This window comes from Plasmodium cynomolgi, chromosome 9, assembly GCF_000321355.1.
Source record: "Plasmodium cynomolgi strain B DNA, chromosome 9, whole genome shotgun sequence".
Classification (NCBI taxonomy): Eukaryota; Apicomplexa; class Aconoidasida; order Haemosporida; family Plasmodiidae; genus Plasmodium; species Plasmodium cynomolgi.
In genome coordinates this window covers 1,494,350-1,522,216 of record NC_020402.1, presented here as the reverse complement: position 1 = coordinate 1,522,216, position 27,867 = coordinate 1,494,350, and the positions used below count along the sequence as shown (strand labels likewise).

Sequence of the window (27,867 nt, the reverse complement as noted above, 5' to 3'; positions counted from 1 at the left end):
ATGATGGAACAAAAAAAAATCCACGAAAAGACAAATAACGGGTACAAGACAAAGCACTCTGAGAAGTTATTCGCAAATCATGGAAACATGAAGAATCAAAATGTGAACGAAAATAAGCAGCAAAATGATTTTACCACAGCGCAAGCAGCATGGATGGAAAAGAAGCAGAAGCTGTACAAAGACACAAATAATCAGCCCTTGTGGGATTTTAGAAAAATACAAATCAACCCAACAGACACAGATGAGTTGATTAGTTTCCCAACAAATGAAATATCCTCCAAAAAATATGGAACATATTCCTTCCTCTTTAAGAGCCTATATGAGCAATTCTTACGATTACCAAACATTTGGTTTTTGATCATCTGCTTGCTAGAATTTATGCCCGCTTTTCAGAACCTGTCAAACTATATGTATTATACTAAGCAGTCATCCATTTATTTGCTAGCCTTTTTTGTATGCGTGTCTATTGTAAAAAATGTGTACGAAGATTCTAGGAGGTCAAACATAGACTCTCAGATCAATAACAGGCTGTGCCATGTTGTTGACGGTTCTAATAGTCAGCTAAAAGCAGTGAGGTGGATGGATCTAACAGTCGGTAGTATCATTCGTTTGATAGAAAATGAGCAAGTACCTGCAGATATTCTCCTGCTAAGTTGCAACAACAATGAAGGGTTGGTCTACATAGAGACGTCGCTAATAAATGGGGAAACAAACTTAAACAAAAAATGTTGTGTTAATGAAACGAGGAATGAGACGTCTATCTATGGGATCTGCAACATAAAAGGAAGAATCATTTGTGAAAAGCCAAACAGCAATATGGAATCATTTAACGGGTCCCTAAAGTTAGACGCTCATCCTCGTGCTACCTCCCTATCAATTAACAACGTTGTCTTTAAGGGCTCTTACATAAAAAACACGGACTACATTTTCGGAGTTATAATTTACACAGGAACGGATACAAAAATTATGAAAAATATATTAAAAAGTGTATACAAATCTGGAAATGTAAACAGAGAATTAAATATATACACCATTTTGACGATTATGTTTACTTTTATTTGTGTGTTCATATCAGTGTTGTGCAAATGGACAGAAGATGATAAGTTCAAAAATGAAAATCATTTTTTGCTAATTAGAGTAAAGGATAATTTGTTTGAATCTATCATAAAGTACACGCTCCTCTATTCCAACATCATTCCTATTAGCATCCTCATAACGATCGACCTAATTTCTATTCTGCAAACTGTACTTATCGAAAATGACAATCGAATAAGTACCTTCGAAAATGAATTATCTGAACCTTCCATCATCGATGAAAACGATGAACATGCTGATTTGAGAATTACAAAATCGTGTAACTTCTTTAGAAAATATACCTTCTTTTTGAATAATTTTAGTAGAAGGAACTTTACCAAAAATAGATTTTCTTCCATCAACACACAATCGAATTCGGATAAGAGAAAAAGCTTTATCAGTACGTTTGATAAACTCAGGGCTTTTAAAAGTTACTTTAATAACAAAAGCAGCTTGATCAACTCCAAGTCGCACGTTAAGACTGCTTATAATAGGAGCTCCTTGGTCGAGAGTGACAGTGCGCACGGGAAAAAGGCAAACAGAAAGAATCACTTCCTCGCAAGGGTGAAAAATACCTTTTTGAGGAAAGATAAACTCGTCAATTTTGAGGCGAATATGGTGGCCAAGCACGGTGTGCCCTACCATGGACACGTGAAGAGCGGCTGCTCCTCTGCCTCGGTCTCTAACACGCAGGGTCCCCTGCGCGGCAAAATGGATGTTCAGATTAGCGGCCAGGTCGAAGGGGAGGCTAACTGCCATGTCAGCAGCTACGCTGACAATTTCCCTAGTGAGGACAAGCCAACCCAACTGAACACCGATGGTGCGCCGAAGAGAGGGAGAAACCCGCTATACGCCCTGCTCCCATTTTTTCGAAGACGAAAGAAGGCAAACAAAACAATTGACGAGGTCAAAAAAATGGATAAAATGAAGACCGGCAGTAAGTACTACTTCCCCAGGGACTGTTCTACCCCCAAAGAAGATGAATACGGCTGGGGAATCTGTCTCAATTCTAACATGCATGGAGATTTAGGAAACGTCGATTTTATATTTACAGACAAAACGGGAACTTTGACAAACAATGACATGTCTTTCAACATGTGTTCCATTGGTGGTAGAACGTATGGAGAAAGGCGACAGAAAGGGAAAAAGGGAAAAACGAGGAAAGGAATTCCTTCCAATTGTAGTCGAACAGGATCCTCCCACAATGATGATAATGATGTAAAGAAGAATAGCAGTAGCAAACGCTTCTTTAAAAAGCGATACTCGGAAGACGCACTGGTAAAAAAAATTTCCTTCGCCACCAACATCTGCAATGAGTCATCTGATGAATGTGAACAAGCTGCAGACGGGGCACTCAAAAAGGGGGATCATCTCCGTCATCGCCATGAAAAATGGCGTGGGAACAACACAAGTGAGAATCAATCGGATAATGCACACGTGCACAATGCTGATAATCCGAAGAAAGAAGATAACATATTTCCAAACTATAAATCCAGTTCCTTTTGGAATTACCAATCGAAGAGTATAGATCGAAAATTTTCTGGCAACTCTTTAAATAAATGTCCATCCTTGCAAAATTCTGCGACGTTATCCTGTTCCATATCGCCAATGTCTTCCTCCCGTTTTTCCGCCCCTTCATCTTCACCCTGTTCATCGTCTTGTACATCTTCTTGCACATCGTCATACTCATCATCGTGTTTATCATCATCTTCGTCTTATGCTTCTTACCTCTCCTCTTGCGGCGTCCATAACAACGTCAATTCGTCCTTCTTGTGTTCCTCGTCCAACAACGATCATCACGAATTGGCTAACGATTTTGATAGCATCAGGAGTTACTCCGAATTGGGGCAGGAAAAAAACAACCACACACATCTGCAAGATGACACTAAGGATGGAGATACAGGTAGAGGAAGAGAGAAGTGCTCCCAAGAATGCCCCCAAGAATGCCACCACGAATGTCCACACGAAAGTGCTGACCTGTCCTACTTCTTTGACCGAAATTATCAAACTTATTTAACGCAACATAAATTTTCGAGACCCCAAAGTTTTCGAATGAATATGAACGCAGGATCTGTTAAAGTGAGGTGTGATTTTAATGACAAAAGAATTTACGAAGATTTGAATTCGAGCACATGGAGAGGCTACTACATTGATGAGTTCTTCAAATGTATAACTCTATGCCATGCAGTTGTCCCTTTCATCCAATTCGATTACATCCGAAATAAAAACTTAACTCATTTCCCCTCACGGAGCTCCAAGGGAGTTTCCCAATATATGGAAAAGTACAGCAATCATCCGAAGCAGCAGTCAAACGACATGGCCAAGACGAAGAATGAGCTGAATTTACAAACGTCCATAGGGTATGACGGCGTGGAGAAGGAGGAAGAAGAAGAACAACAACGAGGGGTAAGTAAATTTGGGGATAGACAAACAAAATGGATCACCGAAATCTCAGGCACTGCCAAAAATGCGAAAAAGAAAAATGAAACCAACCTGTACAATTACAACACGTTGAATAATTTGAAACAGAAAGATGAAAAAAAAAACAACATAAAATTTAGATTCCTTTTTAATAAAAAATTTAGGAAAAAAAAAAGTTACACATCTTTCACGAGCTCAGAGATTTACAAAGGGACAGAAAAAAAACACACAAGCAGGTGGAACACTTATTTGAGTATGAAAAAGAATAAGAATTTGTTTTCGAATGAGAAGAACAATAAAAAGAGCGAAAGTGCGTACATCTCCAAGAGAATTAGCGCAGTTTCGTTTAAGCAAATATCGAAGGAGAAGTTGCTATCCCTGAACAGCTACGCGAGTAATCGCAATAGTGAGGGTGGAGCAGCTGGAGTGGAAAGAAAATACAGAGCCAAGTCGCGAAACTTGGATGAAAAGAGCTTCGAATTCGATTCCTTCGTTAATGAGAGGGGTTCCCGCAACAACATCGCACATAACATACCAAATAGCAGCGCGAATGTTCCGCCCGCACTGTATGATGACGGGGGAACCTCCAAAAAGACGGAGGAGCGCAATGCTATACAGCACTCCGATTTTGACCTAGACAAATGCAGAGACCCCCGAATGACGGATAACTATACCTCCGAGTCGAATGCCTACTTGGATGCCATCAAGTATCAGTCCAGCTCCCTCGATGAGGAATGCCTTATTTACACCTCCAACTATCTTGGATACAGACTTATACTGAGAAACCAAAACACCATGTGCGTCGAAATAGATGGGAACCTGCACAAGTGGACCATCATCGGGATTAATGAATTTACGAACAAGAGAGGACGAATGTCTGTTGTCGTCAAGCCGGAGTTTATGCAGTCCGGCTCCATTCTCTATGTGAAGGGATCCGACACGTCTATCCTGTCCCTGCTCAACTTGAAGTATAGCAGATTTTTGGAATGGGGACGAAAACGAAGGAGAAGGAAGAGAAAGGCACACAAGGAGAGGCGGAGGGCCAGAACGAGTCCGACGAAGCTGCCCAGCAGTAAGGGAAGGCATTCCAGGAAAAGGGACAAATTGGACGAGAATCAGGGGAAAGACTCCGTCAGTGGGATTAACACGGACGGTGAATGCCACCAGTGTGGAGATCATTCTGAATGTCCCCATCACGGAACAGATGCACATCTCGATGCGGACTCCAGCGCGAGGAGCGAATGTTGCAGATTCGCGAAGCGGTACCGGCAGCTAGAAAAGCAGCTGCGTAAGTTCTCCGTCAAGGGGCTAAGAACCATGGTGTTTGCCTTTAAATATCTAAACGAAGAAGAAACGATGAAGTATAAAAAAATGTACGACGATGCGTGCGTGTCGATATACAACAAAGAGGAGAGACTAGAAAAGGTAGCCGAAACAGTGGAGACAGAGTTAACCTATTTAGGCATCACCGGGATTAAAGATAGGCTACAAAAAAAGGTATCCAAAACGATAGAAATCTTGGGACAATCGGGGATCCGAATATGGATGCTAACAGGAGACAATGTAGAGTACTCATTACACATTTCCTTTTTGTGTAAATTTTTAAATTCACACACGAAGATTTTTCACGCCATGTTGGAAAATACGAATTGTAAGAAATTAAAACGAGAAGGAAAAGCGTTGTATGAATTGTTCCAATTAGAGAAGGAAGAAAAAAAGAGTCATGAAAAATTGTGTCTACTAATCAATGGAAAAAATTTACAAACCTTTTTAAACCATAGTGATTTACAAACCCATTTTCTAAACATGGCATGCAGTTCTGATGTAGTGATAGCCTGTAGAATAACCGCAAAACAGAAGGCATTCATTGTACAGTTGATAAAGCATAGACTAACTCCAACCCCGAACACATTAGCCATCGGAGATGGAGCAAACGATATAGCGATGTTGCAGGAAGCAAATATAGGAGTGAGTATCATGACCCCTGAGTGTATAATTTCTTCTGGCTATTCAGATTATTGCATACAGAATTTCTGTTGTCTTCGCAAGTTACTATTTATATATGGGTCCAAGCATTTATACACTATCAGCATTATCCTGTACTGGAATTTTTTTAAAAACATTGTCCTCATATTTCCCGTTTTTTTTTATCAAGCATATGCATCATGGAGTTGTGTAAAGATCTACCCAGAATTGCTATACACCTTTTTTAACATCTTCTGGATTTTCATCCCTGTAATTTATTATGCCTTCTTGCAGCACAATTTGAATTATGACGTACTTTATAACATCCCTTTATTTTATGCCCTCAGTAGAAGGAAGTACAATATGAGTACGTTGAAATTTTTCCCTTGGATTGTGGAAGGCATTTTTTACTCTGTTATTGTTTTTTTTTTTGCGTACACAGCAGTTCGAGAGAATTCTCACTTGAGTAATGGGGAGGTAGTTACGATTAGCACATTTGGCAATATTTGTTTTCTTGGTTGTTTTTTAATTTCGATTGTTCGTCTTTTTCTGGAAGGATCTCTATGGTCGCCATCCATACTGATCACCTGTTTTGGTTTCTTTCTTTTTGTCTTTTTCCCTTCTATTCTGTTTATATTATTTGCCTACATTTCTAATGACTACATAAGGGAGGTCTTCAGGCAGACATTCATGTGGGCTCCTTTCTATATTCTACTAACTCTCTGGTTTACTACCTGTATCATCTGCTATATATTTATTAATTTTGTAAAAGCTGTGATGTTCCCAAATATCTACAGCGTTGTCAACCATTGGCTCTTCGAGCAATACCAGGAGAAGCACAGTAAGTATAAGTATGTCTACTTCCTATCGGGGAAAAAAAAATTCATAAATTTAAAAAAAATCGGAAGAAAATTTAAGAACAGATTTAGCAAAACGGTCCACAAGACATACAAGTTTAAGCCCACCATGAAGCAGTTAAATAAGGAACAGGATTACACAACGAACAATAAAAAATTCCTAGCCAAACAGCGTAACCTCCAGAGCTCCTACGCTTCTACCTCCAAAGGGTTCAACAAAGAAGGAAATTCAAAATTTGCCAAAGGAGTCTTTGATGAAGAGGATGTTTGCCTCGGCTGCAATGATGATACCCAATTCGATGAGGAGAAAATTTATGGCAGCGCCAGAGTCACCTTGTGCCAGCAGGCTGTTCACGGGATGGAGAATTTAAGTCACTCAGAGGGGGAAAGTGAGAAATGGGACACACAAGGAGACACCACAAAGAAGAAGAAGCCAGGTGGGCATAAAAAGACGAGATGGGGAAATCCAAACGGCGGAAATGACAACGAGGGACGGCAGGAAAGAAAAACGGGGAAAACAGCAGAGCAGAGAGATAAATCCCGTTTGGAGAACAAACACAGAAAGGAACATCGAAAAGGTGATGATCTGCCTAAAAATGGCGCGGAAAAAAATAGGGACATCGCACCGTCCAACAAGGAAGTAGCGATGAAAGCGCGAAAGGGCAAAGTCGCAGCAGATGAGGAGATGGAACTGCCACCATTGAAGAAGGAAGAAGCCAATCGTGTGACTGCCGGCAGGGGAAAGAACGGGGCAGCAAATGGCAAGGCGGCGAATGGAGAGACAGCGAATGGCAAGACGGCAAATGGCAAGGCGGCAAATGGCGAGACAGCAAATGACGAAGCACCAAATGACGAAGCACCAAATGACGAAGCACCAAATGACGAAGCAGCATATGGCGAAGCAGCATATGGCGAAGTGCCCTATGGCGAGGGTGACCGAGCAAACCTCATCGACTCGGCGTATTCGTCGGAGGCCGAGTCGTCCACTCCCAGAATTGATGAATCCTTGATGCTTGAAATGAAAAATTGCTTGAACCCGTTAAAGAACACCTTTCTAGTGGATTTGCTACCCCAAGGAAAGCGCTTCCGAATTAATGAGGAACACATATTTTTTAAGAACAACGAAAAGATGGAACACATTCCAGAACCGCTAGATGTGAACAAAAGGAACTATCACATTATACAAAATAAGGCTGAGTTCTACGACAACGAATCCACGTCCGAGTTCTCCTACACAAGTACTGACAGTCTGAATGAAAACAATGGAAAAAAGAAGAAGAAAAAGCAAAACGCACAAAAAGAAATTGTAAAAGTTAGCAACCTCATTAACAGATTTACATTAGCATTTAAGGACATGCAACTGGAATCAGGGTTTCAAATTCATAAGAAGAATAAATTTTACAAAATTTTCACCCCTTGGTACAGATTTATTTTTATCCTCCTAGGAGTCTTTTTTCTGTACATCTGGAAGTTAGAGTCATCCCTGAGTAAGTACTGGAACATATCATCAAACGCTTCCACCGATTTGTTTATTCTTATCCTGTCCTTACTACTAGAATTAGTCCTCCTGGCAGCAACTGTTACGACTTTTTTCCAAAATATATTCATAGAAAATTTTAACAAAATTATCAGTGCTGTGGTGATACTGATAATAACTCATCATGTAGTTACTTACTCCATTACGCATATCGATGGAGTTTTCCAAGCGGTTCTTTTCCCTCTCTACACATTTGTCATTTTGAGATTGCCTTTTGTTAATGCAGTGTTGTGTAACATCATTTTTTTAAGTCTATTCATAATTAGATTTAAAGGGGATCATTTCTTAGACAAAAAAGGATTAGCACATTACATTCCTTTATTTATCGGAGTCGATGTATTTGTAGGTTTTGTCGGTTACCGCTTGGAATATAATCAAAGAAAAAATTTCCTCCTAGAATATTCAGTGGAGTCATCCAGACGAAAACAAAGAGAAATATTAAACACCATGCTTCCTCCTTTTGTTGTTGATGAGATGATTTACTCCGAACTGAATGAAGAAGGCATTCCTATTTCGTTAAAAGCAGAAGATATAGAAACCGTTACCATAATTTTTTGTGACATTTATGACTTTCAAAATATTGTTGCTAGTATTGAACCTACGAGGCTGGTCGAAGTTCTGGATAGACTATTCCTCTGCTTCGATAAATGCACAGAGCAGTTTAACTGCACCAAAATTGAAACCGTCTTCGAGACTTACCTTGCTGCATGCGGGTTGGTAAAGAAGGAGGGAAGTGAGTCCAACGAAAATAAGGGTCAACGGGATGCCCACGACTCCATCGACTTTGCATTGTCCATTCTTCAGGTTAGCAGCCACATCAAGTACGAGAGGACGAAGCATATGTTCAAAGGGGGAGACTCGTTCGGCAGTGGGCCGGAGGGCAGCGAGGAGGGGGCCGCGAACAAAAACGCGCTCGCCACGGATACCGCGACAGCAGCCGCGACAGCAACCGCTACAGCAGCTGCAACTACAACCGCCCCTAACACTGACACCGCTAACACCGACACCGCCAACGCGGGCACCGCCGCGGAGAGAAGGCCCACCCGAATCAGAGTCAAGATAGGAATAAACTCCGGCAGAATCATCGCAGGTGTGGTGGGGTCGAAGAAGCCGCAGTACGCCCTGTTCGGAGACACAGTCAACACGGCATCTAGGATGAAGACGACCGGGAAGCCGGACTACATACACATATCCGAAGCAACGTACGATTTGGTAAAGGATGACAAAACGTTGATATATGAGAAGAAGGAAACAGAAATTAAAGGAAAGGGAACGATGACGACGTACCTTCTAACATCTGTCATCGGGTTGAACTATCCATTTGTAGAGGAATCGATAGACGGAAGGGGAAATTTTTTATCAGATTTCTACCTAAACACTAATGACCCAAGTAACAACATAAACCTAGACCAAACACACAACATCTTAGGCTTCTACTCAAACAAAGTTAATCAAAATAATGATTACTACATAAATGACACCATATATAATGATGAGTACAGCTTTAACGAATCAGATAATGACACAAACAACGAGTATGTCAATTTGAAAGAGCTGTCTCTTCAAGACCTCCCCAATGAGTACATTAGAGATGTCAATACCCATTTCTACGAAATTATTAAATTGAGGAATTTAAAAATTGGCACAGCTGTAGGGCATCAACTCAAACAGAAGGATGTCCTCAACATGACCTTTTTAAATAATGGCCTCAACAATGACACCACAACAAATTTCAACCCCTACATTGAAAGTAATAACAATTTTGAGGAAATAAAAGAACTCGATGTAGGGATGAACAAACTCTCACTCAGTGATTCCCTATATTGCTTAAATGAAAATTTCATAAAAAAGGATCCAGAAAATGATAACCTTCACTATAGGAGCAAACTTGGTACGCAGGAAATAATTGACCAGCATACTAAACAGAGCATACATAATTTTACTCAATCTAATAGAGACCTTCTCGATAATAATGAAGATAATTACAAGGACATCCAACTTTGCACGAGGAAATGTAACATGTGTGGTGAGATTTATTGTACTCCAAATGACTGTATCAGTTATGATCATGTGAATCATGTGTCGTATCATAAAATGCTGAGTAATATAAGGATGAATTATCTCAAGAATATTAGGAAGGATGCGAAAAAGGATGTAGAGAGGAAGGAAGAACTGAATGGACGGGGATCCAAGGGGGGGCTGCTATCGTCCAGTTATGTCGCTTCGTGCTTATCGAAGGTGTTTTCCATTTGGGGGTGGGGAAAACGGGAGGATGGTCGCAACGCGCAGGAGGAAATGCACCATTCGGAGAGTCCTCCCAAAATGGGATGCGCGCAGGGAAAACCACAACTGGATGATCCGAAAAGCAGCACAAAGCGAACCACCCCTCCGAGGGACCAGCCAGAGAAGACCCCCCCAGCGATCGAAAAGGAGGACAAATCCAAACGAGTATTATCGCTCAACATCGAGTGGATCTTCCTCAAATTTAGCGACAAAAATTTGGAGGCAAAGTACAGGGCCCACTTCTACAGCAATAAATCGAACATCAACTCAATCGAGCAGGCTCTGATCATATTCCTTGTTACCTTCGTCATGCAAACCTTAATTTCGAGCACGGTGTCTATCGTGTTCGTGGACCACAAGTTTGCAACACAGACGTTAGAAGTGAACTACTTTGCGTACTGGTCTGTACGCTCTCTATATACCTACCTTGGCTTTATCCTTTGGCTACTTTTTCACTACAGAACGAGACCTGAAGTGTCTTCCCTACTAAACATAAAGTGGATGATATTTTTCCTCAATTTGTTATTCATATCTGCTGCTTGCATTTTTTCCATTGCCTACTTATGGGCGATTTCCGAGACCGACCATACAACTTCGTACACCATATGGATGACGAATGATACGATAGAGTTTTTTTTTTACCTAGTTATATTGCACCATAACACAGGGATGTTATTCCAAACATGCATTCTGGTCGACCTGTTATTCATTACCATGTCTTTAACGTTCATATCAACTAGCGTGGTCAAGACTATCACTACGGACTCGACTGTAATGTTGATTCCCTGGTATGTAACCTTCAATTTGATATCTACCTACTGTAAAGAATCCATAGATAGGAGGACCTTTTACGCAAATGAAAGTGCCAAGAAGACAGAAAACAGAGCCACAGAACTTCTTAACGATATGCTTCCAAAACACGTCTTAGAAGAGTTCCAACAGGATAGACTCAAACTTGCCTACACACACGATAGATTAACTTTTCTCTTTGCGGATATTTGTGGATTTACTTCTTGGGCCAATGGAGTTGATGCATCTGAAGTTTTGACATTACTACAGAAATTATTTGCCAAGTTTGACAACGACAGCACTAAATATGGCCTATACAAATTATGCACCATAGGGGATGCATATGTAGCTATTAGTGAGCCAGTCACAGAAGACAACCAAGATTATGATCCTGTTGATGGAACGGAGAGGGTACTGGAAATGGCCTATTCGATGATCCGAATTATAAAAGAAATAAGAGAGAAATTATGTATCCCTAATTTAAATATGCGCATTGGATTACATTATGGGTCATGTGTGGGGGGAGTTATCGGATCTGGTCGACTACGATATGACCTATGGGGAATTGATGTTCTTACTGGGAATCTCATGGAGAGTAACGGAGTCCCTGGCAAAATTAACGTCTCCGAAACACTCAAGAATTTTCTCCTACAACAGTTTAAAAATAGGTTCATATTTAAACCGCATACTACCGTTCGGGTCATCTATAAGGACGTCAAATCTTTTATCATAACTGATAAGAAAGAAATCGATGCGACGAATAACTCCAAAAACTTACACAACCGAGGGTACTTACTCAACCGGAAATTTCACAGACAGAACCAGTTGGATGCTGACCTTCTATTTGATGGTAAGAAGCTTGGCACCTTCACCCGCTCCATGTGCAACTCGAATTCGTTTGATAATAGCCAGGCGCCCCACAGGAATTTGTATTACATAAATGTAAACGATGAGGAGTCCAACTTGTAAGCGCCTCCTTCGGTGCGCCTGTGCGCTCCACTGGCTGTGTGTTTCCTCTCACGAGCTGCTCCTTCGGCGAAGCTTTGTTAGCGGAGCTGGGGGCGTTCCAAACGTGCTGCATACATAATACATACACACACAAATGTATATGCGCCTGTGCGTGTCCCCCTTTTTTGTGTTGTACCTATCTGCGCATTTCCATAATTAACACGTTTTTGCAAATATTCCCTAACTAATTAATCTCACATAATTAACTCAAACTGTCCTTTTCTCTGCCCTTACCAAATCGCTGCACTTTTTCGAAGCATCGCATGATATACGCATATATGCATATATGCTTATATGCCTTCGAGCGAACGTTGTCCTTCTTTCCTTTCCTTTGATCTGCCTTGTGCGCGAAACCCACTTTTGTATGTTTTTCCCTTATGCACTTGGCCATTTTTTGTTCCACTTTGATTTTTCCCCTTTGTGCGCATCCTTTTTTTTGTGAAACAGAGTTTATGCCTCTTCCGACATTCACACGCGCATCGTACGCTTTTACGTAAGTCAACGACGTGAATGCATACCCTGTTGTGCTTCATCCATTTTTTTTTTTTTTTTTTTTAAGCCAACTTGCACACGAGCCTTTTTCCTCGAGCTTCTTTTGAATCCTAGTTGCTCTGCCTTTTTAGCAGTTGTTTGTTTGAACCTTTGCAGGCATGCATTATCTACACGCATGCGCGGACGAGCGCTTACCCGTTCTGTGTCAGCTTCACTTCCGCTGTGGCATCTTCCTCCCACTGGAAGAACGTAAGTATATTACCTCCCCTTTTAACTCCTTTTCATAAAGTTCATTTTTCGAAAAGACGAAACTGCGCTGCCCCTTCTAACGAAATGAGCAAAAAAATTGAAAACCCAAAGGTTTTAAAATTGGCCGAGCGCCTTGTGGCACTAACACAGGATGAAATTGGTACGTCCTCCCCCCAAAATAGAAATACTATGCATTCATAGAGTGTAAGGGGGAAAGAAAAAATTTAAGTGATGCGGTGCTAGCCATGCATAGAACACCCCACATGTTGCAGGGCAGACAAAATGGCTAGCCAACACGCGACTGTGTTTAACCCCTTTACCCGCGCACTTGCCTATTATGCCATTATTCCACTGCACCATTGCACTGTTTTTTTTTCTCCTTTGCCGCCCTAACCCGAGTAGACCATTTCACACACCTGTTTAAAGAACGAATAGCAGCCAAACCCAAATTTTCACAAAAGCCAGCGCACGAAATTGAACCTGTGCATCCCCACACCAAGCGACTTCCCACCCCTGGGAATTTCAATCATCAGAAAAAGCACATCATTTTTAACTTCTATTTTAACTTATTTCAAACTATAAGGAACACCTTCCTTTTCGTAAGCTAAGCAGATAGGCCGCTCAGGAGTCATCCCCGAAGCGCCTTTTTTTTTTTTTCAGTAGACAAGCTTTGTTCCAAACGGGGTGTATCTGTATGCATATATCCTGTTGTATTTGAGTAGATGTACACTTATGTACGCCTCCTTTTTTTTTTTTACCCTCCCACTTCAGCTGCGTAAAAAATAAAGGCGATGAATTCCCGCCACCTGATCAGTAAAGCATGCAATTCCCACATTCTGAAGTCGCTCATTAGCAGCCTGTCGGGGACGCTAGCCTCCGTCTTTTTCAAAAAGGCATCAGATGTTTCTATTTTTTATACCAATTTGGACGAAGTAAATATATCATGGAGTGTCGAAATTGGGGTGAGAATAATTTACCTATTGCTGTTTTTCATTTTCAACATGCTGATGCTTAAATATTACCTCTTGTTGATGAACCACTACTCGGCTTTCCTTGCCACCATCCTCAATTTTGTTTTTAATTTTTTTTTAAGTGCTATAATGGGTGTACTTTTTTTCAGTGAGAGGAGAGACTCCTATTGGCTGCTAGGAGGACTTCTCATCATCGTCGGTTTAGTACTTATTATGGCTGATGCGGCAAATGAAGAAAAGAAAAAACCTAAACGGCGAATGTCTTTCAATTTTTCTTCCAATTAAACGTCAGTGCACACCCCTTCAAACTGGCTAATTCACCAGTTGTTAATTTTTTTTTTTTTTTTTTATGTGCCCTTTTCTTAAAAAAAGTGGTAAACTATTTGCCCTTTCCCAATTTGTACACGTTTAACACGCAACTTTGGAAAAAATAAAATAAAAATAGTAAAATAAAATAAAATGAAATGATAAAGGGGGAGAGGAGATACGCAGCCACACTTCAATCCTGAGCTAAACTTAAAATCGCACAAAGGGCCACAAAGGGGGAAAAAAAAAAAAAAGGAGCACCGGTGAAGGGGTGCAAAATTAAACGAGGCGACACAACCAATTAGCATAAAACAACATACCACGCTAAAAACGTAGGGAGTTTTTAAAAGAAAATTCAAATAACATTTCGATTGTCTTCCAATTGTGCATCTATATTCGCCATGAGTACGAAATACACAACGATGCTCACTATGGCAACAACTAAGTGGAGGAAAACTAAGGTAGCATTTGCAAAGAAAAAAACTATAGCTTTGTAACAATTACAATCAGGCATCCCAGAAACGTTAGTAAAAACCACATCGATAATTGTGCACAGCACATATATCCCGTAGAAGCTGGAACTCAAGTCAATAATTGCCATGACTGCTGAAACGATTGCCACCACGGACCACTCGTTTTCCGTTCCCCATTCTCTGTAGCTAATCACGGAGTAGTATGGAGCCATGAGGTTGGAGGCCCCTTGAGAAAGTGAAAAGGGTCAAAATAAAAAAAAAAAAAGAGGGGGGGAGGAAAAAATGACTCAAAAATGAGAGAAATGGTGAAAGTGAGGATGTCTCAAAACCCATTTAGGCCATACGTTCGAAACACGCATGCAAGTTGGAGTCCTTACCTATAGATAAGGAAAAGCTGAACAAGGAGTCAATCAAAGGGGAGCAATGCAAGTCTGATGCCTTTGGGTATAAAAAGACTCCATAAGACAAAAGGGACAAGCATATGTATAGTATCATTAAAATGATTAGCCATTTTCGAATGGGGTTGTAAATGAGAGGGGCCGTCCCTCCGCTTCTCAAGGGGCGCCCGCATATATAGTTCAGGATTTTCATTTCGAGCAGAAAAAAAAAAGAAAAAAGTATATCTTGATTGGGTTTTCCTTTTCCCCCTTCGGTTTTGAAAGGGGCAAAAAAATATATGCAAAAATGTGTTCACATGCTTAGACTTCCCATATGTAGGAGAAGTACAGGTCTATGTGCGTTCCCCTCTTTTGAGAAAGGCGAGCAGTTTTACGGCCACAGGTGTGCACTTAAAAGATAAATTTATTTACAAAAATGTCTTCGTAAAAAAAAAAAGGGCGCCACCGGCGTAGGACTAAAAATAAACATAAACAGACAAAAAAAAGGAAAGAAATATAAACACATGCACACGCATACAACCTATACACACGTAAGGGGGACAATGTGACAAACTAAGGGAGGCCAGTTCGAAGGAAACAAACTGGGGAGCATAATAGACGACATGGACCCGCTTGGGTATATTCCAAATGCCTACACATGCCGTTTCACTGCGCAAGATTATGGGGACTCGTGATTTATCTTTTTCCTTTTTTTCTTTTTTTTTTTTTTTTTTTTCTGCTTATTTCAAAGGAGCTGCCTCCATAAGCAGCCGCAGAATTTTTTTTTGTTACAAAAGGAAGAAGGCGCATTTATTCGTTTCTACAAAAAGGTTTAGCAAAAAAAAAAAAAGTTCACACCGCCACCCCTTTTGGTGCTGCTGGAGCGGGGTGAAAAATGGTACACTCCACAGTCGTGTATTTTACCAAGTCATGGAAGAAGGGGGCAATAAAAGGATCACCCCCTTCTAGCGTCGCAATGAGACAAGGAAGGCCTTCCTTCCTGCCACAGCTCCACGTATATATTCATGCACATCTACATGTGTACACAAACAAACGGTGCATCCCAAGTCCAGGTCAACCACCGTGCAAAGTTGACAAGAAACAGAGCTTGTCGCCATCCTTAATCTGGTACTCATACATGTTCATAATTTCCCAATCATATTCATTAATTAGGACTATAATTCCTGGTTTTATCTTCGCCTTTTCATTTAAATTATAGTTTTTACGCTCTACATTGTTAACCATCACTTGGCAAAACTCCGTGCCATCACACATGACATGGTCGGCAAAGACGTCCTTCCTGTCAACGAGGATGTGGTTTCTTATGTAGGCAATTAAATTTTCAAAACTGAACTTCTCAGATTCTATTTCTAGTGTCACAACATTTTGGGACTTATCCTCCAAATAGCTTTCCAGGCCTCCCAAAAATTTTAATTCTACTTTCTTCGTCATGGTGTAGGACGTGTTTTCTGTTAACCTAAATAGGTTGGCAGCTTAGTGGTCAGCAAAAAAAAGGAGGAGCAGATTTATTTTCTTGGCAATGAGCGGGGTGCTTTCCAAAGGTGTGGGTCAGTGCAACTGGAGTTTGCAACTTTGTACTGCCACAATTTGGCTATATATTCACGCAATTAATTTTCAACCCTTTTTTTTGCTCCTTTTCAGTTGATAAATTGAACGCTTAAAAAAGAAGCATTTTTTCTTTTTTTTTTTTTGCGAACATTTTGGTTGCTTTTGCGTCCGCTCTGAATTGCAACACGGTGGGTGACTTCATTCTCGTATGTTTGACTATCTAGCGATTTAAGAAAATTTTACCGCTTTTTTTTTTTTTTTTTTTGACTACGGGGCTACATACTACTTTGTGCACAACTCGCATGAACTGCTGCGCGTCGCGCAATTCTTGCAGCTTATGTGGATTTCCATTTTTTGAGCATCATGCTAGCTCTCATCAGGCATACACATACACAGTTGTTAGCCATTTTATACGAGAAAAAAAGGGAAACCATTATACTTGAGCTACCATGTTGTATGAAGACTGGTAAGTTTATAATTGCCGGGAAGCCCTTCCACAGCGTCAGCCGCCTTTTGGCGCTACCCCATGGGGTTACTTTTTCATGCAACACGTGGATGCCCTTTTGTGCCTCTATTGAGAAGCTCCATTTTGACGCGCCATTGTGAAGCTCCATTGTGACGCTTCATAGTGACGCTCCATTTTTCACCTCACGTCCTGTGCGCGCCCCGTTTGGGCTAGCAAAAGTGGAACAAAGAGAAACGGTGGCCATACCATGTCTAAATGTTTTACATTTTTACAAGTTTGCCCCGTCTGAGGAGAAAACGTCGCTTTTTTTAAGTAACATGATGAGTTTTCGCTCGGTCGCCCAGTGTGCCGCAGAATACCTGCAGACCAGTGGTGACCCAACAGACTGCTAAAAAACGAAAAAAAAATCTTACAAAAAGGCAAAGCGGGCGGGAAATGTGTTAAAAAATACACGCACTGCTGCGCATATGGGCACGCTTGCTGTAGGTGGGTAAAAAGAATCACAAAAACAACGTGACCAAAGTTGTGAGTACCATGCGGAACACACTAGTGGAGAGGTGGCATAAGTTGACCCCCTTGGGGAAGGGTAAACATACTTGTACAATTTTCTAACCCAAAATGCCTTGCTTTTTTAAAGCCTCTCGGAAGCTACTTAAGCTCTTGCGAGTTTCGGACTGAAACTGATGATTTTCTTCCATACGGTTCTTGTAATTTAAGCCATTTTCTGCAAAACTAGGACTGGGAATTAAGGCATTACCTAAGACATTGCTTCCGTTATTTGCATAACTATTTAAGTGGATTTCCTTTAGCATATTATCTAGCCCAAATGCGTTCACTGGAAGGTCCCCAATGTCAGCGAAGGTTATGTCACCCATGTTATTACCTAAATGGGGATTTAATTTTGCATGCTCATTACTACTCTTTTCTTCCAACGAAATGATGTTTTTTTTTTGCGCTCTATCACGAGAGTAGTGCTTGTCTAGCAGTACGTCCTCATTATGTACCCCCCCTAAAAAATAGTCATTCCTTTGCGTACCATTCGATTTGTTTATGCCTCCCATATGTCCGTTGTCTTCCATGTTGTACTTTCCAAGAGAGTTTCCCCTTTCTCGTTCCTTGGTGCGAAATGATGGAAGCGTATCCTGTGATGTAAGGCTCAAATCAGACGTCCTGATGTTAGCGCCCAAATTGGCATCTGCAGAACTGCCCTTAATAATACCTCCCCCCCCTCCGTGGAAGTTCAGTTTATCATTTTCTTTGCCCAATATGCCTACCTTGTCTTCATCACCAAAGTTGGGATTCCTACTATGGTTCATCTTCCCATTAGAACTGCACTTAATAGGAACCAGTTCATTCACACTACCACTGACCTTCCCCCCCTTAGGTGATTTCTCAACTATGCTGCTAACGTTCGACGGGATGAGTGACTTCATGTCCTCAAGAACTTTATCAGCATATGTTGACATATCTCTCAGTCCGTTTTTTTTATTTCCAGAGTAGTTGAATATCTGTGTCTTCATTTTTGGCTTCGTCGAAAGGGTGTCATTAGTTAAACTGTTTCTCACTCCTACCTTTTTAACGTCCACCGATTTGGACCTCCTAGCATTTTTTAGGCCCCCCTTTTGGTTGCCTCGCGAATTTTCTTTTATCTTTCCGCTCTCATGCCTATCCTTAGTGTCGTTGGTGCCGCTCGTGCCGCTCGTGCCGTTCGTGCCATTCTCTTCGCAGGGTTGATCACCTCTTTGCGGTTGACTATGCGATATGGCTTTGTTGCAGTTGGGAGGGGGCAGATGCCTGCTATTGGGGTATGCACCTTGTAAGCCATTAGGGTTTACACCCTGTAAGCCATTAGGGTTTACACCCTGTAAGCCATTAGGGGTTGCACCCTGTAAGCCATTAGGGTTTGCACCAACTGTACTCCTTCCCTCATTACAAAAGTTAGGAATACCTGTACTGCTTCCCAACGTGCATTTCGTGTTTCCCGCCTTCACACCGGTTCTATCCAGCTGGTTGTAATTTAAAAAGGCGCTATCGTAAAATGGGGGATTCGCTTCTGGCCTCAGCGAGTTAATGTCGAACAAGTAGGAGCTGTTTAGCTTCTCAACTTGGAAAATGTTGTTGTCCCTGTTGGTGTAGTTGGGGGAGGGGGGATACATACCGCCTACCGCGACACTGCCCACTCCTTGGTAATCACCACTTATCGTATTTACACCCCACCGTGTGTTCACATTTTTGACGCTTTTATTGACCCCATAGTGTGCATGTGCATGTTCATGTGCATGTGCAGTCATTTGGCCTCCAACCCCGTTATGAATCATCCCTATGTTCATATCTAAATCGCCATTAATTGCGACCTGATTCCTGTTTGTCTTCTGCGCATTGGCATGGTTGCAATCGAACGGTTTGGAACCGAAAGCTCCGTAGTTCCCATTTCTGGAAGAGTTCATCTCCATATAGCTATTATGACCCAACTGCAAATTTTTATTTCTATCCTCGTGGTGACATAAATTCATATTGTCTAAGTAGGGGCTGGGGAGCTTATCCAAGTGGAGTTCTTCCCCTTCCATGTTGGCAAGGGTCAACTCGGGAGGAATCGTTTGTTCGATGCCAATCAAATTGGGACCAAAGCACATGGCATTGTTAAGGCTGATGTCATTTAACATGAAATTGGTGGACAGTAAATCATCATATAGATAGTCTTCTTTGCTCACTAGGGGGGAGTTTTTTTCACGGGCAAACAACTCACTTGCGCTTTGCTTATGGCTTGTCTGTCTCGATGCATTTGCGCTATCTGGACCATTTGTACGATGCGCTTCACACATTTCTCTGGTTCCTTCAACCCTAATTTTTCCCAAATTGATATCCATGGAGCTGCCTGCGGAATTCGTACTTGCGTGCATGTGTGTGCCCCTTCCACTCGCGGAAGAAGCTGCATTCTCATTCTGCCACTTTGCGCTCTTCTGACAACTGTCTTCCGTCTCGAAGGTCCCATTCAGCGTTTCGGACGATAGGGACATGGAATCACTGCTCAAAATGATGGTGGTGTCCTGCCGTTTATTATTCAAGCTGTCCTTTGACCCATTTGCTTTTTTTTTTATTTTTGTAATCTCAAAGTTTAGTATATCCTTGGGAATATTTTTGTTGTTTAGTTCCTCCTTTATTTTGTTCTTAACTAGCTTAGAGATGTTATTAACAAGCAGGTGTAGTTTTTCTTTACTCCTCGCCTTTTTAGCGGACTGTCCCTTTGTGCATTTCTGATCGCGCGGGAATGTCCTAAAATTTGTGTTGTTCTTCATGCGGTTATTTTCCCCATACTTCTTTTCTCCCTGCTGAGTGTGCTTTGCTGCCTTTGCCTTTTTCTTCGCGCCTTTCGGACCAGCATGACCATTTCTTGGGGCCATATTTTGACCACCTTTGGGACCCCCTTCTGAATTCACGTCTGTCTCCTCATCCGTTAGGAGTGTATTCTGCAACTTCCTATACGGAAACACTTCATTATTTTTGAGGTCGATTATCCATGCCTGCGACTTTTTGTTTTGAGCATTTGTGTCCTTTCCGTTCGGTTCGGCCCTTACCCCATCGTTCCTATAGGGGTCATTCATTATCTCCTCTCTCGGAATATCCCACCTCTTTACATCTGCGGTGGTGCCACCTGACACGTTTTTATGTTCATACGGGTTATACCTCGAAGCATTCAAAAGGTTCTTCTTCGATTCATTGTCATATACTAAGGTGTTATCTCTACCTGGGCTGGTCAACTTATGCGCATCTGCCTTAGTGTAAATGTCTTCCATGAGCTGCCTACCATATTTGGAGTTGCTCAATTCGTTTATGCCGCTTTGCTGCGTTTTGGCGATGCTGCTTGCTGTTCCATGCTGACTTTGCGGGTGATCGCCCTCAATGGAGTTCCCTATCTGCACATCTTCCCCCTCACCGTTTATTTTGTACCTGAACACACTTCTCAAATTGTTTTCGTTCTTCTGCACCGAGTGGTCTGAGACATTTGTGAATCCCCCGCGCTGCGACATGTTCGTTTCGTTTCCGGCTCTTAAATGGTTATTCACAACACAGGAGTCCTCCTTGCCGCTTACTACATGTGTATCGCTGACGTTGATGGGGTCGCCCCGCACGTTCCTTTGGGGAACCTGTGGCATTCCATACGGATAGTACACCTGGTCCGTTGTGGAGTAATCCACCTGTGTGACGTCATTCAAGTCTTCCTTTCCTTTGAGTGCCAATTTAGTGTGACCTTCTTCTAAACGATCCCCTTGGATGTTTCCCTTGTTCTGAGGTTTTCCCTGATGCACTAAATTTCCATCGTACAAGTTGTCCAATTTTTCTTTCCTTTGAACTATATATTTATGCATATCTTCGTTCATTTTCCTTATCTTATTCGCTACGTATATTTTTTCCATACTTTTTAAGACTCCCTCCGTTGGGCCTCTCTCCTCGGCTTTCTTTACTTTTTCAGAGTAATGCTGCCTCTCCCTTTCGGTGAAGTAGAACCCGTTTTCCCCCTTCCCATTTACACTCTCCTCATTATCGGAGAACATACGATGGATATCTCTCGTGATGTTATCAATTTCGAAGATGTCATTTATGCTGACATCCTTGTTTTCGTTGTGAACCAAGTTGAAGCTGGCATTTGAGTTTTCACCAAAGGGGAAGAAAATCTTCCTATCGGATTCTGCACCGTTAAGTTTTGAAACTTTGTAGGACATACCCTCATTTTCGTCTTCTTTTTTTTCATGTTTATGATTCAAGCTTCCTCTCATGTGATTGTCCATCCGTCCTGGGGAAGCACCGTTCGTATTTGCGCTGTTAACGAGTTCGATTTCTCCCTTTTTTTCCTCTTCACGGGAAGCCTTTTCAGATGGGTAAATTTCCCCTTCGAGTGACTTTCGACAATTTTGTTGTATTGGATCATCTACATTAAGAGCATCCTGTTCGCTTTGTCCGTTGAGCCAGTTTGCCCCACTACACAGAGGTGACGGATTCTCCCCCCTGGATGCACCCAAAACGAATGGGGACTTCCCTCTCTGCAGCTTTAAAACCTCCTCATCGTATTTCCCCTTAAGGCTCTCCAAATAGGTGAGACATTTTTCATATTTTTTCTGCCAGGTTTTATTTTCTCTCAGTATCGTCCTGACCTTCTTATTCAACTGAGTAGTTTGACTATTGGACGTTTTGAGCAATCCGTTAAGCATGTTAATTTTGGTCTTACTTTCTTCTAGCTTCCCTTTTAGCAGGTTAATTTTGTCTACATATATTTTCTCTGCCTCCGTTTGTACCGTTTGGATATCTCCACTGCTGCTGCGCACCATGGCCGATTTCTTCAGCTGGACATTCTTTTGCTTCAAGTCGAAGATCTCTTCGTTTAGATCAAAAATTTGCTGCTTCAATGTATCAACGTGTGCTTCTAAATCCTTTATTTTGTTTTCCCTATCTGTTATTATTTGTCCATTTTGTGCTTCCTCGCCACCTGAGCGAGTTCCCTTTTGCCCCGAGTCGAGGGGATCAATTATCGTATCATCGCAACGTGATAGGGCCATCACATTTGCACACAAATTTGTGTTCTCCTTACGCAAGTCAAAATTCCGATCGTTCAACATTCCAATATTTTTTTCTAGCTTATTTATGTTCTGTTCATACTCGTTAAGGTTCGAATTTTTCCTACTTAACAATTTCTTCAGATTCTCATTTTCCATTTTTAGAGATTCAATCATTTTAATATCATCTTTTAAAGTGTGCAGTTGGTTTTGCAGCTGGTTTATTTGTTCCTTTATTATTTTTTTATCTTTTATTTGTTCCTTGAAATTGTCTAATTGTCTGTTCAGATCGAAGAAGGGTTGCTTATCCTTTGTCATATCTCCGCTTGTTCTGCATAATGTTTTCTGTTCGAATTCCTCAATAGGGTCATTCCCTCGATTATTTTTCCCAGGTGCATCATCTAGATCTATTTGTGACTCGAGGGCAATAATCTGAATACTTTTCTGCTTTAAATCTCCCTTCATGTTTTGGTTCTGTCTCGATAGGTTATCCAATTGGTCGTGTAACTTCTCTATGTGCTTTTCTGTCGCCAGAAAAAGGCTATCTTGACTTTCCTTAATTTTTTCCATCTTAACATAATCGATTTTTAGCCTTTCCTTTTCTCCATACAGTTTTTCAATTCTCCTTCTTAACCTTTCATTGTGCGATTTTAACAAGTTCATTTCTTTCTCGAAAGATTTCATCGACTCGAATGTCTCCATCGTGAGGATGCCTTTGCTTTTTTTTTTTCTTCCCCTTAGCATTGCCATTGTGTCCTCCCTCAACATAGCCATTTCTACTTTTATCCATCCCGTTGGAGTTCCCCAAATGGTTGCGTTCCTTCCTATCATTCAGCATCAAGATGGCTGCCGCCTCGTCATTATTTTCGCTCATATTATCATAGCACGTTTTAATTTTTTCTAAAATTTTTTCCTTCAATTCATTGATTTTTTTCACTTCGTTGTATTCATCCCGATTTAGATTATCATCCACAAGGTTGTTCGCATCATGAGGAGAGTCCTTCTGCCTATTCGTTTCGATTGCTTCGAATTGTGTAACTTCTTCCCCATTTTGGATCCCATTCTTGGGGGTACTTTTTCCATCCCTACTTAAGCTTCTAAAAAAAATCGAATCCACACTTGTCTTTTTGTTTATCATCTCATTTTTAACATACAATTTGGTGTTAACATCCTTTATATCGGTTTGCATAAAATTATCCTCCATGTATTCTCCCTTACTGTTCGTTTGTACTTGTTCATTTTTTAAACTGGCGCTAACCGTTTGCGTATTTTGATTGCTCACCACGAGGGTGCTTGTTTGCACATCAGTCAGTGTGCCTTTATTCGCCGTCCTCTCCGTTTCTTTCCCCATTAAGCACATCTCCAATTGCCTCCTCACACTTTCGTCATTCTCCTTCTCGACGAAGTATTGGAAAGCCTTATTTAATGAATCCCCATCAATGCATTTTAAGTAGTTTAAAAAGATATCCATTTTTTCTTTTTTCTTTCCTTCCAAAAATGGTTCCTTCTGTGATCCTTTCGGATTTGTACGAATATTTTTATTTCTGCTATGAATACCCTCCGCCATAAAGTGCATGTAATTATTGTTGTTCACACTTCTGCCAAATTGGGCGTTTATTTTATCATATATTTCGTCCATGGGGGGAGAGGTACCATCCACTGAGTGATTCTTCCTGTCCAAACTGCCCTCTGGTGATGTGTGCAAAAGATTTCTTTCCCCTTTTTTATCATCATAAAAAAAACAGTCACATGTTGAACCCCCCCCTCCAATGTCAACATCTGTATGTGCTTCATTCCCTTTTGTGCTACTTTTAGTAGAGTAGGGTTCCTTCGTTTGATGAAAAATTTCAAATAGACCTGCTTCCATTTGGTCATTATGCATGACCTTTTTGATACCATCACTGGGGGGATAGGCCGGAGAGCTCCCTTGGGTGAAGACGTCTCCATTTTGCGGCGCCTCTCCTGCATCTCCCGCATCTCCTGCATTGTGCACTCCCCCCATTTGTTCACTTAAAAATGGGGAACTACTAACCTTAACGATGTTCTTATGGTGCATCTCCTCTACTTTGAAGTTCCCTTTACTGATGTGACCACTAGGGTTAGTCTTCCCATCGATAGAGGCCTCCTCAGTTGACTCTTCCATCCCCTCTTGGCCATCCTTCTTGGACTCATCCCTAAGATTTGCATTATTTCCTTCCTTTCTCCTTTGATACCTTTCCACATAGTAGGAGATATCCTTTGGTATTTCATAACGATTTAATATCCTTCCCCTGTTCTCACTTCCCTCCTGTGACTTTGCTATCTCGTTTTGGCTGCTCGTTTTTTCGTTAACCTTCCACCACTCAAAGCTCATTTGTTTCGCAATGTGCTCATTCATGCGATCTTCGTCTGCTCCCCCATTCAACGGTTTGTTCTCTCTTTCTACGCCGCTTATTTCGTGGTCCACATCGCTTCTTCGTTTCGGCGTAGACCCCGTTTTCTTCTCGTGTGGGTCGTTTCCATCCTCAGTATGCTTCTTCCAGGCGTTCTTTTTCCCTCTCTCGTTAGCATGTCCTCTTTTTTGTTTCCACGTTGGGGGATCGGCGGTGTGCGCTTGGTGCGTCACCCTACCGTCCGTGTCATCATCCGTATCATCATCCGTGTCATCATTCATGTCATCGTCCGTGCCGTTGTCCATCTCGTCACTCACCTCTTCCGTTTCGTCACCCACCTGGTCCGTTTCGTGATCCACCTCGTCCGTGTCTTGCTCAGCTGGTTCCGATTCTTCCTCGTCTTCTTCGTCTTCTTCGTCTTCTTCGTCCTTTTCTTCTTCTTCTTCTTCTTCGTCCTTTTCTTCTTCTTCGTCTTCTTCTTCCACTTCCTCCTCTTCCTCCTCCTCGTTGTGCTCTTCTCCCCCCACAGGGCTTCCCCAATGTGCAGCACCCTCTTTGCCCATTTCGCAGCTCTTAAAGTGGACCTTCCTTTTGCCTACAAAATCCTGTTCGTACGTATCTGACGTGCTGTTCCCGGACGACAATGAGGAGTTCTTATCTACATTGTTTACAGCATACTGGTGTGTGTTTTTTTTTTCAATTTGCTGACATTTTGTTTGCTCTTCTGTTTGGCGGAATCGGGATTGTGGAGAGACCGTCCTGGGGTGGGATAGCCATTTGGCCTTTTCCCCGCAGTTGCCGCGTTGGACGCGTTGGATGCGTTGCCAGCATTTTCCGCATTCATCGCTTTCATCGCATTCGCCGCATTCACCGCATTCATCGCATTCACCGCTTTCGCCGCTTTCACCGAATTCACCGCCTTCATCGATCCCCCCCCCTTCATTAGCTTCTCATGCTCCTTTTTCAAAAACCCGATGTCGAGCTTCTCCTCACCGAAGTCATAAAACAACCCGTTGCTGTCCTTAAACGTCTTGGGCTTGAGGAAATGCCTAAACGCATCATCACCATCGTCGACAGAAAACCTATTCTGAGCACTTTTAAAGGCGCTCAAATTGTTGTACATATTATTTTCAAATTCTTTTCTCAAGCTATAACTGAGATGGTTCGCCATGTGTGTACCTTCATTAAAAAAGTTCCCAAATGGTTCCCTAAAAGGAAGTGCTGTTATTTGATCATCTCCTTTCATGACTGAGTATAAATTTTGAGGATGATTATCCGCCTTCGTTTGTTCTTTTCCCCACTCGTCATCTTCGGTGTCCTCCATTTGGTTGGCTTTTCTTATCAGAGTCCCTTCGCCGATTTTGCCAATTTGCCCATCTTCCTCATCTCCCTCATCCTCCGCATACGGTGCTTTTCCCCCATTCCGATGGAACTGCTCCTCTGTGTCTTCCTCCCCCGAAGTGTTTCCAAACCTTGGGGACTCCACATCACTGTCACACTGTTCATTCTTGTTGTACTCATAATCGGAAAAGGAATTTTTGGTTGTCTCTTCAATGTCATAGATACTTTTCCAAACGGGTTTTTCTAATTTCTCCTTTTTAGAATTCTTCAAATTATGGTTATATGCATAATATGGTACCTCCTTAATGGATGCCACTCCTTCCGATTCGGAGTCGCTATATCCGATTTTGCAAGAAATATCTGAATGCGTTTCGTAATCCCTGAGTTGTCCTTTCATAGCATTCTCGTAAAAGCCAAATTCGTAATGTTTGCTCATTTTTCGTCTCTCTTGAGGTTTGGCTAAGGCGGTTAAATTTTCACACAGGCTTACCCGTCAATATACACATAAACGTAGGGGACGCTGTATGTGCTCATTCAGGGGGGCACATTTGAGAGTGCCCCCTTAAGCACAGGCGGAATGCCAAAAGGGGAACAGTTCTCCGAATGTAAATTTCCTCTTAAGAGGTAAGAAAAATGGGCATGAAAAACAAAAAAAAGGAAAAAAAAAAAAAAAAATCACAGGTATAGGGTGTTGCCTTTGAGGGGACTACTGTATGTACCCCTCAAAAGCGATCGGAACTGAAAAAATTGCGCACGTGAGTAAATCTGCTGCAGGGCATTTGCACTTTTGTGTACACACATCCATGGAAGGAAGTATGCTCATAAATACGCATGTGCGGGTAGGAGCGTACTTCCATCCATGCATGTATATGTCTATCAATAAGAAAACATAAAGCAGCAAAAACGGGTCTCAGTCGAGGCAGGACCAACTGTCTAAAAAATTCCGAATTGGAAAAACTCAAATACAACGAAAAAAAATTCGAAATAAATCCCAAAAAAGTGAAAACAAACATGTCCGTGCAAAGCATGCACACTTCCGCTTACTGTTGTAAAGTTTTTAAGTTTCCCTCAAAGAGGAGTACATAAAAAAATCTGTACTCTTTTATGCCTTTACAAAAAAAAATGTCTAAAAAAAAAAAAAAAAACATTTCCACGATTCCCATAAAAAATCGCTTGAACTAATTTGATATTCTTCATTTTGTCTAAGTTCCTCCACCAGCACACGCATTCTAAGAAATGTGCAAACGGAGACCAAATTGGTGAATGTAAACAAATAAATGGAGGCACTTTATCTTTAGTTTTACTGGGGACTTTTTTTTTCCACGTTTGCACAATTGGCAAAATTGGCAAAATCTGAGGATGTGACCTGCCCATGCATCGCAAAGCGTGCAGCAAACGCGCTTGCACAATTTTCAGAATTGTATTTTTCGCGTTGGCATACGTATGTACATAAGCATACGCATACGAACACACAAGTGCATGCGCGTGTTGTATGCATACCCGCGCGAGCGCAAACAAATTGCCCCTCTAGTTGAACAATGCCCTACTGTGAACATTATTTACGCATTTTTCTGGCACCCAGCTGCAAAAGCGCACATTTTTATTAAAAAAAATTGTAAAAATTGTTAAGAGGTGCCCCCCTTTTGTCAGACATTCGTTTAGCACGAAATTGTCCAAAAGTGGCAAATGCACAAGGATGCTAAATTGGGAAATACGTAAAAAAAGGGAAAAAAGGAAAAAAAAAAAAAAAAAAAAAAAAGAATGACCA

General features: G+C 41.5%; 5 protein-coding genes across 5 annotated transcripts; 2 read left to right on the top strand and 3 right to left on the bottom strand.

The window, feature by feature from the left end:
* PCYB_094430 (adenylate and guanylate cyclase catalytic domain containing protein) lies at positions 1-11,895 on the top strand (the record flags this gene model as incomplete). Its single annotated transcript, XM_004222558.1, has 2 exons — positions 1-1,725; positions 1,768-11,895. The coding sequence occupies 2 exons, from the start codon at positions 1-3 to the stop codon at positions 11,893-11,895; spliced, it is 11,853 nt and encodes a 3,950-aa protein (XP_004222606.1).
* Positions 11,896-13,489: 1,594 nt separating this feature from the next.
* On the top strand, positions 13,490-13,930 carry PCYB_094420 (hypothetical protein; the record flags this gene model as incomplete). Its single annotated transcript, XM_004222557.1, has 1 exon — positions 13,490-13,930. A coding segment is annotated over one exon (438 nt), but the record flags the coding sequence as incomplete, so codon positions are not given.
* Positions 13,931-14,307: 377 nt separating this feature from the next.
* PCYB_094410 (hypothetical protein) lies at positions 14,308-15,016 on the bottom strand (the record flags this gene model as incomplete). Its single annotated transcript, XM_004222556.1, has 2 exons — positions 14,308-14,651; positions 14,803-15,016. 2 exons carry the CDS (start codon positions 15,014-15,016, stop codon positions 14,308-14,310), a joined length of 558 nt encoding a protein of 185 aa, XP_004222604.1.
* An 860-nt stretch (positions 15,017-15,876) lies between these two features.
* PCYB_094400 (hypothetical protein) lies at positions 15,877-16,254 on the bottom strand (the record flags this gene model as incomplete). Its single annotated transcript, XM_004222555.1, has 1 exon — positions 15,877-16,254. The coding sequence occupies one exon, from the start codon at positions 16,252-16,254 to the stop codon at positions 15,877-15,879; it is 378 nt and encodes a 125-aa protein (XP_004222603.1).
* Positions 16,255-17,445: 1,191 nt separating this feature from the next.
* PCYB_094390 (hypothetical protein) lies at positions 17,446-22,956 on the bottom strand (the record flags this gene model as incomplete). The annotated part of the gene is made up of 2 exons (XM_004222554.1): positions 17,446-18,961; positions 19,055-22,956. 2 exons carry the CDS (start codon positions 22,954-22,956, stop codon positions 17,446-17,448), a joined length of 5,418 nt encoding a protein of 1,805 aa, XP_004222602.1.
* Positions 22,957-27,867: the final 4,911 nt, after the last annotated feature.